General features: G+C 49.2%; 2 protein-coding genes across 2 annotated transcripts; one reads left to right on the top strand and one right to left on the bottom strand.

Moving 5' to 3' along the window:
* Positions 1-1,779: 1,779 nt before the first annotated feature.
* On the bottom strand, positions 1,780-5,561 carry LOC310887838 (olfactory receptor 14A16-like). The gene has a single exon (XM_083814016.1). It carries the CDS (start codon positions 3,906-3,908, stop codon positions 2,943-2,945), a length of 966 nt encoding a protein of 321 aa, XP_083670142.1. The 5' UTR covers positions 3,909-5,561; the 3' UTR covers positions 1,780-2,942.
* A 6,111-nt stretch (positions 5,562-11,672) lies between these two features.
* LOC310887828 (olfactory receptor 14C36-like) lies at positions 11,673-12,925 on the top strand. The gene has a single exon (XM_083814006.1). The coding sequence runs from the start codon at positions 11,754-11,756 to the stop codon at positions 12,759-12,761; it is 1,008 nt and encodes a 335-aa protein (XP_083670132.1). The 5' UTR covers positions 11,673-11,753; the 3' UTR covers positions 12,762-12,925.
* The last annotated feature ends 289 nt before the right edge of the window (positions 12,926-13,214 follow it).

Genomic DNA, 13,214 nt, shown 5'->3' with positions numbered 1-13,214 from the left:
TTGTTGAACTTCATGGGATTCCTCTCGGCCCAACCCTCCAGACTGTTGAGGTCCCTCTGAATGGCAGCACAGCCCTCTGGGGTATCAGCCACTCCTCCCTGCTTTGTGTCATCAGCAAACTTGCTGGGGGTGCCCTCCGTTCCATCGTCCAAGTTTCTGATGAATGAGTTGAACAAGACTGGACCCAGTACTGACCGCTGGGGGACACCACTGGCTACAGGCCGCCAACTAGATTCTGCACCACCAAGCACAACTCTCTGAGCTCTGTCGTCCAGCCAATTGTCAGTCCACGTCACCGTCCACTCATCTAGGCTGCACTTCCTGAGCTTGTTAATGAGGATGTTATGGGAGACAGTGTCAAGAGCCTTACTGAAGTCAAGGTAGACCACATCCACTGCTCTCCCCTCATCTACCCAGCTAGTCATCTCATCATAGAAGGATATCAGACTGCTCAAACATGACTTCCCCTTGGTGAATCCATGCTGACTATTTCTGATCACCGTCTTCTCCTCCACATGCTTGGAGATGACCTCTAGCATGAACTGCTCCATCACCTTTCCAGGGATGTCAGTGAGGCTGGCTGCAGTTGCCAGAGTCCTCCTTACCCTTTCTGAAGACTGGCATGATATTGGCTCTCCTCCAGTCCTCAGACACTTCTTCTGTTCTCCAAAACCTTTCAAAGATGTTGGAGAGTGGTCTAGCAATAACATCGGCCAGCTCCCTCAGCACCAGTGGGTGCATTCCTTCGGGGCCCATGGATTTGTGGATGTCAAGTTTGCTTAGCTGACCTCTGACCTGATCTTCTTCAACCAAGGGAAAGTCCTCTTTTCTGCAGACTTCCTCTCTTGTCTTCAGGATCTGCGATTCCTGAGGGCTGATCTGAGCAGTAAATACTGAAGCAAAAAAGGCATTTAGTAACTCTGCCTTCTCCATATCGCTTGTCAACAGGGCACCCACCCCATTCAGCAGCGGGCTGACATTTTCAAGTCTTCCGTTTTCAACTGATGTATTTGAAGAAGCCCTTGTTGACCTTGACATTCCTTGCCAGATCTAATTCTAAATGGGCCTTGGCCTTCCTTGTCACATTCCTGCATACTCTGACAGCATCCCTATCTTCCTCCCAAGTGACCTGTCCCTTTTTCCACATACTGTAAACTTCCTTCTTCTGTCTGAGCTTCACCAGGAGCTCCCTGCTCATCCATGCAGGTCTCCTGCCCCCTTTGCTTGCCTTCTTGCTCATGGGGAGGCACCCAGCTTGACCTTGGAGGTAGTGATGTTTGAATACTGACCAGCTGTCTTGGAACGCCCTTCCGTCCAGGGCACTAACCCATGGAATTCTTCCAAGTAGATACCTGAAGAGGCCAAAGTTTGCTCTCCTGAAACCCAGGGTCGCAATCCTACTTTATATCCTGCTTCCTTCTCGCAAGATCCTGAATTCTGGCATATCATGGTCGCTGCAGTCAGGGCTGCCTCTGACCTTCACATCTCCAACTAGTCTTTCCTCATTCGTCAGTCCAAGGTCCAGCAGCACAACTCTCCTTGTTGGCTCTCAACTCACTCTTCATTCACCCCTAGGCAGAGCTCCACGTATTCCAGTTGCTCTCTCACATAAAGAGCAACTCCACCACCTCACCTTCCTGGCTGGTCTTTTCTAAAAAGCACGTAGCCTTCCATGACAACATTCCAGTCATGCAAGCTATCCCACCATGTCTCTGTGATTGCAGTGAGATCATAGCCTTGTGACCGCATGCAGATCTCCAGTTCTTCCTGTTTGTTTCCCATAGTAGGCGCATTAGTATACAAGCGTTTCAGGGAGCTGAAATGCTTATCTCTCGTGCTGTGTGTGTATGTATAGAAACACTTGAGATGTCTTTCACTCAACTCAGCCCCTTGTGGGGCAGACCCTGCTGTCCCTGGTATTCCTCACCAAAAGCTGAGGGTGCAGAGCTTACCAAGAAGGCTTGCCTGTCACTGTCCTCTGCCACCTTGGATTTCTGGTCTGCTTCCTTCCTGGTTTGCTTCCTCTTCTGGGTCCCCAGGTTCTTCTTCCTCCCATCCCCCCTTCTTTTTCCTCACTCTTCCTTTTATTTTCCCTATCTCTAACTTATGTTCCTAACATTAACACTCTTTCATATCCTACTGTTATCTGTTACACCCCCCCCCCCCTTCCCCCAAAGTGACATTTAGCATGATTTGGGTGCAGAGTTGACTACTATAGTCACATGTTTATCACATACTTCATTGAGCTCATTATCATAGTCAGAGATGTTAACATCAACATTAATTTTACAAATAATCGTGCAAAAGCTTTCACTCTGGGCACTATAGCTGTCAATGTTTTGTTTTGTTACCAAACAGGGTCGTCCTGCCACTAGAACACTCCCTCCTTCAGCCACCTCTCACACCAAGCTTGTGGCTCACCATCTTTAAGTTTATATAAGAGAAAGTAGGAACAAGCTGTTCAACTCCCCTTTGCCCAGTGTTGGTGCTCATCAGTGACACAAACAAGTCTAACTACTCTCCACACATGGAATATCCCGAGTTGGAAGGGATTCTGAAGAATCACAGAATCTATGGATCATATGGATCATAGAGTCCACACCATTTCCAAAGCCTTTTGGGGTGATTCACTAGATCCACTAATTTCACTAGAGGAATAGCAAATAATTCACCAGACTCCTTTCTCTATGCCTGCTGTGTTACCTGGTACAGCAGAGCTCTTATTTGCCTGTAGAAGGGAATGAATAATGTCATATCTTTGTGGAAAACACTATCACAACTACAGCAAAGGAATAACAAATAAAAACAAAATAAAAATATAATAAAAAATAAAATAAAAATTAAAATTAAAATTAAAATTAAAATTAAAATTAAAATTAAAATTAAAATTAAAATTAAAATTAAAATTAAAAATAGAACATCAGGGCTAGTAACAAGTTACATTATGAGTGATATGCAGAAGAAAACAGGAAGTTCAATGCCTCTGAAAAACATCCCATCATCAGTTTCCACACTGCATCCTTGAGCTCCTTGTTCCTCATGCTGTAGATGAGGGGGTTCACTGCTGGAGGCACCACCGAGTACAGAACTGCAAGCAAAAGATTCAGGGATGAGGAGGACATGGAGGAGGGTTTCAGGTAGGCAAATGTGCCAGTGCTGATGAACAGGGAGACCACAGCCAGGTGAGGGACGCATGTGGAAAAGGCTTTGTGCCGTCCCTGTTCTGAGGGGATCCTCAGCACTGCCCTGAAGATCTGCACATAGGAGAACAGAACGAAAACAAAACACCCAAATACTAAACAGACACTAATCACAAGGAGCGCAGCTTCTCTGAGGTAGTCATCTGAGCAGGAGAGCTTGAGGATCTGGGGAATTTCACAGAAGAACTGGTCCAGGGCATTGCCTTGGCAGAGGGGGAGGGAAAAGGTATTGGCAGTGTGCAGCACAGCATAGAGAAAAGTACTGCCCCAGACAGCTGCTGCCGTGTTGACACAAGTTTTGCTGTCCATTATTGTCCCATAGTACAGGGGTTTGCAGATGGCAATGTAGCGGTCATAGGCCATGATGGTGAGGAGAGAAAACTCTGCTGCGACAAAGAGAGCATACATAAAGATCTGGGTAGCACAACCCGCAAAGGAAATGGCCCTGGTGTCCCAGAGGGAGTTGGCCATGGCTTTGGGGACAGTGGTGGTAATAGTGCCCAGGTCGAGGAGGGCGAGGTTGAGGAGGAAGAAGTACATGGGGGTGTGGAGGTGGTGGTCGCAGGCTATGGCTGTGAGGATGAGGCCGTTGCCCAGGAGGGCAGCCAGGTGGATGCCCAGGAAGAGCCCGAAGTGCAGGAGCTGCAGCTCGCGTGTGTCTGTGAATGGCAGGAGGAGGAACTCCGTGGGGAAGCTGCTGTTGGACATTTGCTTCCTCTGGGCATGCTTGGCTGTCCATGGAGGAAAAGACAGACACAAGTTAGGTAGACTTATGTGAGCAAAACCTCTAACACGTTTCACACAACCCTCCTAAGCAACTGCCTCTTCCCTGTGAGGTCTGTTTTTTCTTTCTAAGGGTGCCTCAGGGACCAGGCAGATTCTCTGTGAGATCAGAAGTCAGTCCTACTTTACAGCATCTGGTAAAGAGCACCAGGGATGGATCTCACGTGCACACTGGTCAGAGGTATCTCCCTATTTGCAGATCCTGAGTAGAACATCCAACTATCTTTCAAGAAACAATGACGGTGGTTTTGGTGCTCTCTCAAGGTGAAAGGGTGTGGAGCAAAACTGTGAGTTTCCTCAAGGACCGACAGACCTTTCAGTGTAATGTTCTCTGATCTTCAGTCATTCATTTAAACCTGACAATTCCATTACCATCCCCCTAGCTACTCTTTAAAGCAGGAAAGTGAAAGCAGAAACCCCAGAGAGTGCCTTCCCTTCAGGTACAGCAGATGTTGGTCTTCCTTGTGAAGAATCTGCCCCGGACATGCAGTGCGGGTGCTGTAGAACAGTGAGCAGCCTGATCTACGGAGCAGCCTCTGGGCAGCAGCAGGACCCTGCCCTCCTCTGTCACAGGTCCTTCCTTTCCTTCCAACCTCAGCTTCTCTCTGCAGCGCCCTGGGCAGCTCCCCAGGCAGACTGAGTGCTGAGGCTGAGTGCTGAGCCTAGCAGGCAGCAGAGGCTCTGTCCCAGCACACAGCCCCTCGGGCACAGCAGGGACCCTGCTCTGCACCACAGCCCTGGCCACCCCTGCCTGCACCCCGGATGCACAGCCTGAAGCCAGAAATGCAAGAAGAAATCCTCATGTCCTGTCCCTCTGACAGGTTTGGCAGCTAATCATTGATCGAGGGAACATCTTTGTCTTCCACACTAAAGAAGCCAGGGCAGCCCCTGTGACATGTCCTACCAGCCATGGGAACTGGCAGCTGTAGAAGAACCCTCTAGGATACTGCATTTCCTGCCCTCGCACAGACACTTACCATGTTAGAGCTGTGAAGATTTCTCCAACACTGAGCTCTCAGCAGCCCCCCTCCACACTGCCTTTAACATCTCCCTCCCTTCTCTCAGCCGCCCTTGTCCCCCGCAGGCAGTGCTCCCAGCCCTGCTGCGCTGTGCAGAGGAGCTGCTCCTGGGCAGAGCTGTCTCTCTGCAGCACTGCCCGCTTGCCAGGAGCTCCCCTTGGGCCCAGGAGCCTGGCCCAGCTCAGCAGCACAGCTTCAGACCAAGGCCTCGCTGTCTCTGCCCTCTCTTGTGTCCCTTGAGATGTCCCTGGACCTCCAGGGGAACCAACTTTGAAACAGACTGAAGCAATCCCTGAAGTTCCCTCCCACAGCTGAGGAGCAACACTTACTTCCAGCAGTGTCATTTCTCATACTGGGAGAAGTTTCATCAAAGAATCACCTTGTCCTCTTTCAATGTAAAGGCAGGGCACCCAGACTGTTACTGGCAGGGATCACATTTTCCCAAGTTGAGGGAAGTGATCACAGTGAGTCAATTGATGCATCTCATTCTGAGTTTGATGTCCTAGCCTGAAATAGGGCCCAGAACCTTCCTTATCAGCCACAAACCCACACGGTTTGGGATTTCTCTCGCCTCTGTTCAGATATGTACAAAATACTCTAGGCTAAGCTCCCTCAGTAATTACAAGAGATAGAGAAGAGCAGTGAGTTGTTCAAATGCAAACACCATTTGACATTTGAGGTGCCAGAGGATGTCTGAGTTAGCAGTAATCCTTAAAGTTAGGACTTTAGAGACTGAGAATATAGGGATTGGCATTTTGTCAGTGTATACTGCCTAAAAATGTTGCCTCCCTTTGTGCCTCGTCACTAACCTGGGAGCTGTCCCTTGGCAGTTAGCTAAATAATATAAACCTCCCCTATAACATCTCACTCTCCTCCCCAAAAGTGGGAGAAAATTAATGGAGAAGAGGTAATTTAGAGACGGTACTTTCTAAAAGGTGTTTGGGAGCTTAGGCACATGAGTGGACTGCCCTACATTCACTAAATTAGGAGGCTCTATCAATTTCCTTGAGGGTAGAGGGGCCTTACAGAGATGTCTTGATAGACTGGAACATTGGTCAGTCACCTACAGTATCAAATTCAACAAGAACTAGTGTCAGATTCTGCACATCAGACCGTGTATTCCTGGATGTACATATAGATTGAGGGACAAGTGGATGGAGCATAACTCTGCAGAAAGGGATCTGGGGGCTGTGCTTCATGGTAAGCTCTGGGTGAGTCAACAATATTCCCTGCAGTGACCATGGTGGAGTTGATCCTGCAGGAGGGCAGCATAGCTGACAAATAGCAAGCTCACAACTCTGGTCTTTGGGAGAGCAGTCTTTGGCCTCTTCAATATCTACTTGGAAGAGTCCTGTGGGATAAGGCCCTGGAGAGAAGAGCGGTCCAAGAAAGGTCGTTAATATTCCAGGATCACCTCCTCCAACATCAAGAGCCGTCTATCCCAGGAAAGATGAAATCAGGCAAAAATGGCAAGGGGCCTGCATTGATGAACCAGGATATCCTGGCAAAACTCCAACACAGAAAAGAAGCATAGAGACAGTTGAAACAAGAACAGATAACCTAAGAGGATTACAGAGGCCTTGTCTGAGCATGTAGGGAAGAATTCCGGAAAGCTAATGCCCGACTCCAATGGAATTTGGCCAAGGATGTCCAAGGCAGTAAGAAGAGCTTCTAGAAATAGAATCATAGAATCATAGAATATCCTGAGTTGGAAGGGACCCTTAAGGATCATCAAGTCCAACTCTTGATACCGCACAGGTCTACCCAAAAGTTCAGACCATGTGACTAAGTGCACAGTCCAATCTCTTCTTAAATTCAGACAGGCTCGGTGCAGTGACCACTTCCCTGGGGAGCCTGTTCCAGTGTGCAACCACCCTCTCTGTGAAGAACCCCCTCCTGATGTCGAGCCTAAATTTCCCCTGACTCAGCTTAACCCCGTTCCCGCGGGTCCTGTCACTGGTGTTAATGGAGAAAAGGTCTCCTGCCTCTCGACACCCCCTTACGAGGAAGTTGTAGACTGATGGCTACATAGATGGCAAAAGGGAGGTTTGGGAATATGTGGACCCACTGCTGAATGAGGCCCAGGATCTGTTGACACAGGACAGGGAAAAGGCTGAAGTGTTGAATTCCTTCTTCACATCAGTCCCTACTGTCAAGACTGTCCTTTTGGAATCCCAGGTCATAGAGAACTGGGGAAAGTCAGGGGCAAGGAAGATGTACACTTGGTGGGAGTGGGTCAGGTCAGGGCATACTAGAACAAATGGGATACACATGTCTATGGGACCTGATGGGATTCACCTATGAGAGCAGAGGGAGCTGGCTGATGATCTTGCAAGGTCACTCTTGGTTATCTGGGATCAATCTTGGTGACCAGCAGAAGTGCCCCAAGACTGGAGGAAAGCAAATGTCCCTCCTAGCTGCAAGAAGGGCAAGGATGAGGGCCCAGGGAAGTACGGGGTGTTCAGGCTCCACTTCATCCCTGGGAAGGCGATGGAGCAGCTCCTTCTGGAACCCTTTTCCAGGCTCTGGAATGACAAGAAAATCATCCGGAGCAGTTGGGACATCTTCAGGTAGGGGAAGCCACATCTAATCAATTTGGGCATGAAATGTCCATGATGAAATGACTGGCCTGGCAGATGAGGGCAGAGCTGTGGTTATAGATCTACCCTGAATTCAGTAAGGTTTTGTTGTGTATTAACCTGGAAGTAGGTAAGCACCACACAGCAGCCAGCTTGGTCCTCCCACCCAGTGGGTCTAAAAGTGAGAAACTTTGTGGGCTGAGATAAAGACAGTTTAAGAAGTAAAGCAAGAGCTGTGCACACATGCAAAATAAAATAAAATAAAATAAAATAAAATAAAATAAAATAAAATAAAATAAAAAGAACTCATTATTCACTAATTGCCATTGGCGAACAGAAGTTTAGCCATTTGTAGGAAAACTGTGTTTCATCAAGTGTAACCATTAGTTGCAAAGGAAGTTGCAATATGACCCAATATTCCTCACACCACGAATAAAAGAAAAATACAGAATTTTTTAGTGTTTCTTCTAAAGCTTAATAAATACCTATCATTTAATTTCTGTCTCAGCTCAGCATAAGAGACACATCAACTTAGTAGAGCAGGTCCAGAGCATGGCCACAAAATCATTCAGAGGGCTGGAGCAGGTCTGTTATGAAGAGAGGCTGGGAGAATTGGGGTTTGTCAAGATGGAAAGGAGAAGGCCCTGGGGAGACCTTACAGCAACCATTCAGTACCTAAAGGGGGCCTGCAGGAAAGCTGGGGAGGGACACTTTATCAGGGAATTTGGTGACAGGACAAGGGGCAATGGCTATAAAACTAAAAGAGGGTAGTTTTAGATTAGATATTAGACATTCACTTAGTGCTGAACCATGTAAGCACAGCATCAAAGGTTTCTATTTCTCATACTGCCCCCCGTGACATGTGGGTTGAGAGAGTGCAAGACATTGTGATGGGACACAGCTAGAAGAGCTGACCCAAAGTGATCAAATTGATATTCCTCACCATCCAGCACCCTGTGCAGCCTACCACCCCACTACCAAAAGCATGCCATGCACACCAAGTACACCTCCTGTGAAGAGTGGCTGAGAGAGTTGGGATTGCTTAGTATCGAGAAGACAAGACTCCATGAGAAATTATTGAAGCCTTCCAGTACTTAAATGGGACATGCCCATGTGTGTAGGAAGCGAAGCGAAAAGAGAAGAGAAGAGAAGAGAAGAGAAGAGAAGAGAAGAGAAGAGAAGAGAAGAGAAGAGAAGAGAAGAGAAGAGAAGAGAAGAGAAGAGAAGAGAAGAGAAGAGAAGAGAAGAGAAGAGAAGAGTTCATTTGGAAGGGACCTTCAAAAATCATCTAGTCCAACTGCCTGACCTCTTGAGGGCTAAACACAAGTTACAGCATATTAATGAGGGCAATGTCCAAATGCTTCTTGAACACTGACAAGCCTGGAACAAGAACCAGGTCTCAAGGAAGCCTGTTCCAGTGTTCGACCACCCTCACAGTACAGAAAATGTTTCCTGCTGTCCACTCTGAATATCCCCTAGTGTATCTACATGCCATTCCCACACGTTCTGTGATCGGTTAGCAGGGAGAAAAGATCATCACCTCTCTCTCCACTTGCCCTCCTAAGACAGTGGCTGAGAGCAATGAGGTCTCCCCTCAGCCTTCTTTTCTCCAGACTAAACAACCCAAAGTGTCCTCAGCCTCTCCTCATAGGACATCCCCTGTTACCAGTATTCCCCCCTTTCCCTTGGTTTCCCAACTGACAAAGTTCCTGGTCAGATAACCTTGCTGGAAGAAACATTTTCTCTCTCTCCCATGCTCCCACCAGTCAGTGTGACTGACCAGGTCTGGCTCCCTCACTGTTTCCTTTAGCACTTGTCGGTCAGGTTTGTGTCCCTGGCTGTGTTGTGCTTTATCCCCAGGAGGTAGCCAAGAACCACACAGCCGCTCTCTCCCTCCCCATTCTTAACAGAACAGGGGGAGAGACATAGGAGCAAGATGTGGAGAGACTGTATCAGGGAGTGTAGTGATAGGACAAGGGGCAGTGCTTTTAAGCTAGAAGAGAGTAGATTTAGATCAGGTCTAAAGAAGAAATTCTTCACGTAGTGGGTGGTGAGGCCCTGAAACAGGTTGCCCAGAGAAGTGGTGGATGCCTCATCTCTGGTAGTGTCCAAGGTCAGGTTGGATGGGACCTTGAGCAAACTGTTCTAGAGGGAGGTGACTCTGCCCATTTCACAGTGACTGGAACTAGAACTTAAGATCCCTTCCAACCCCAAAGATTCTATGGTTCCATGAGCATGCTGGCCAACAATTGGTTGTGTAGTCTGTGTAGACAGAGGGATTTCATTTGCTGTGAAGAAGATTGCTTCTCCTGAATATTAACAAGTGCTTGAAAGAAATAGAATACAGCTGTGTGTCAATCTATGGGTGTCCTAACTAATAAAAGGACAGGAAAAGATGATTCTCATAACGAACTCTTCCTTTGAACTAGGAGAATAGATAGCACTGGAAATAGGTGTCTCTCTTGAGTGGAAAGAAGGAAGAACAGTGATTACATCAGTTTGATTCAAAGCCGATTCCCCTGGAGGCCCAGGGACTTGTCAAGAGCTCCCTGTGCTGCTGAGCTGGGCCAGGCTCCTGGGCCCAAGGGGAGCTCCTGGCAAGCGGGCAGCGCTGCAGAGAGACAGCTCTGCCCACGAGCAGCTCCTCTGCACAGCGCAGCAGGGCTGGGGGCACGGCCTGCAGGGGACAAGGGTGGCTGAGAGAAGGGAGGGAGATGTTAAAGGCAGTGTGGAGGGGGGATGCTGAGAGCTCAGTGTTGGAGAAATCTTCCCAGCCCTGAACAGGGTAAGTGTCTGTGTGAGGGCAGGCAGGTGCAGTATCCTAGAGGGTTTTCCTACATCTGCCACTTCCCACGGCCGGTAGTACATGTTACAGGGTCTGTTCTGGCTTCCCTAGTTTAGAGGAGAGGGATGTTCCCTGGATACAAAATTACCTGCCAAAGCTGTCAGAGGGACAGAACATGAGGGCTCCTCCTCATGGGGTCGGCTGCAGGCTGTGCAGCTGGGGTGCAGGCAGGGGTGGCCAGGGCTGTGGTGCAGAGCAGGGTCCCTGCTGTGCCCCAGGGGCTGTGTGCTGGGGCAGGGCCTCTGCTGCCTGCCAGGCTCAGCACCCTACCTGCCCGGGGAGCTGCCCAGGGAGATGCAGGGAGAAGCTGCAGGTGGAAGGAGCCCCCCAACAAGAACAAGGCAGGACACTGCTGGTGCCCAGAGGCTGCCGCCTGGGTCAAGGTGGTTGCAGCTCCACAACACCCCCAGGGAATCTTTGGGGGAGATTCTTGATATGGAAGAGAAATGCCTGCACTACTAGTAGGGAAGGCACTTTCTGGGATCTCTACGTTCACTTTCCTCCCCTGATGGGCTCTCAGGACAGGTCAGAGCTGCTGTATATCTGCATGAGGAGATGTCCCTGGGCAATTATCTGGAACAGGAGATGTCTGCAGAACAAAGCTGAGCACACATCAGGTGGGATAGGGTCTGTGAGCAATGGCAGGGAGGAGACGTGGGGACAGGGAAGCAGCTGGCAGCAGGGACAACTCCAGGCAGCAGAGACCTGGGCAGGGAGGGAGAGGGAGCTGCTGCCCGAAACACCAAGGGAGGGGGGATTCAGGCACTCCCTGCCAGGCCTGCAGTGCAGGCACCTTCTCTACAGCAACCCCCTGCTCTCCTCTGCCACCCAGCACAGCCTCTGCCCTCAGGGGCTTTAGGGCATGAGCCACCTCCTCCTCAGCTGGACCTGTAGAGGAGGAGAGGAGCCTGTGTCCTGCAGTGTGATAAACAACGCTGAGGCTAAGAGTGCCTTCCATGCAGAGTCACTTCCATAGGTGGCATGCAGGCTTGGTAAGGTTAAGGCTTCCCTGCATGCCTGCCTTCCTTTCTCTGTGTCAGTGCGTTGGAGCATTGTGGTATTCTTTCATATGTCTCCAGCTGTGTGTGATTCTCCTGCTCTCTTTGTCTGGGGTGCAGGTGAGTATAAACTTCTCTTCTGACAAGGAATGCTGGGCCCTGCCCTGAGGGTGTCTTCTTGGGAACAAAGGGCCCAAGGTTCATTTTAAACTGTCGGGCATGGTGTCACTCAGTTGGGAGGGTAGGATAATGAGCGGGTTCATACAGCTCAGGGAAGGGTGAATTCTCTGAGAGAAGGCGTGAATTTTGTTCAGAGAAGTCTCCCTAACATGCCTTTGCCTTTTCCTCCATGGACAGGCAACTATGCCCTGAGGCAGCAAATGTCCAACAGCAGCTTCCCCAACGAGTTCCTCCTCTTGCCATTCGCAGACACACGTGAGCTGCAGCTCCTGCACTTCGGGCTCTTTCTGGGCATCTACCTGGCTGCCCTCCTGGGCAACGGCCTCATCCTCACAGCCGTAGCCTGCGACCACCGCCTCCACACCCCCATGTACTTCTTCCTCTTCAACCTCGCCCTCCTAGACCTGGGCTCCATCTCCACCACTGTCCCCAAAGCCATGGCAAACTTGCTGTGTGACACTAAGGCTATCTCCTTTTTGGGTTGTGCTACCCAGATATTAATGTTTGCTGTCTTTGTCACAGCAGAGTTTTTTCTTCTCACCATCATGGCTTATGACCGCTACGTTGCCATCTGCAAACCCCTGCACTATGGGGCAATAATGGACAGCAGAAATTGTGTCACCATGGCAGCAGCTGCCTGGGGCAGTACTTTTCTCTATGCTGTGCTGCACACTGCCAATACCTTTTCCCTCCCCCTCTGCCAAGGCAATGCCCTGGACCAGTTCTTCTGTGAAATTCCCCAGATCCTCAAGCTCTCCTGCTCAGATGCCTACCTCAGAGAAGTTGGGCTTCTTGCGGTTTGTGCCTGTTTTTTTGGGGGGTGTTTTGTTTTCCTTGTGCTGTCTAATGTGCAGATCTTCAGGGCCGTGTTGAAGATCCCCTTGGAACAGGGATGGCACAAAGCCTTTTCCATGTGCCTCCCTCACCTGGTTGTGGTCTCCCTGTTTCTTAGTACTGCCACATTTGCCTACCTGAAGACCCCCTCCATCTCTTCCCGATCCCTCGACCTTTTGCTGGCAGTTCTGTACTCGGTGGTGCCTCCAGCAGTGAACCCCCTCATCTACAGCATGAGGAACCAGGAGCTCAAGGATGCAGTTAGGAAACAGATTTCATGGATGTTTTTCAGTACTCATAAAGATCCCTTCACTCTCCAATAATGAATCCCAGTACAACACCTTCCAGGCTTGTGTTTTGGTTATTCTCATTATTGTTAGAATTCCTTTTTGTTGTTGTTGTTGTTGTTGTTGTTCCAGTTGTTCTTGTTGTCATTATGAGTGTTTGTGCTCCTTGCATTTCTACATAAGTGTTTGGATTCCCTTCCTCCCCCCCCATGAATTAATGAACCTCTTCTGTCCCATATGGAGGCTGTATAAATGTGCGTCTAGCACTGTGAAGACTCAGTGAAGACTCCTGCATAACATCTCCGTAATAAAATGGAATCACCAGAGTGTACTGACCGAAGGCTGGGATTTCCTTCCCTAACCAGTGTCAAGAATAGGCCCAAAGAATTGCTCCCCACAAGGATCTGTTCCTGTTTTGGTTCAGGGAATGGCTCATTGTTGCAGTGTGACCTCTCAGAGACGAAGGGCTAGATTTAAACTCACCCATGG

Source organism: Anser anser, assembly GCF_964211835.1.
Source record: "Anser anser genome assembly, chromosome: 29".
Classification (NCBI taxonomy): Eukaryota; Metazoa; Chordata; class Aves; order Anseriformes; family Anatidae; genus Anser; species Anser anser.
This window is presented reverse-complemented; position numbering and strand designations above follow the sequence as displayed.

Coding starts and splice junctions, on each gene's coding strand:
- LOC310887838 (XM_083814016.1), bottom strand. CDS start 3,908: ATGTCCAACAGCAGCTTCCCCACGGAGTTCCTCCTCCTGCCATTCACA.
- LOC310887828 (XM_083814006.1), top strand. CDS start 11,754: ATGCCTTTGCCTTTTCCTCCATGGACAGGCAACTATGCCCTGAGGCAG.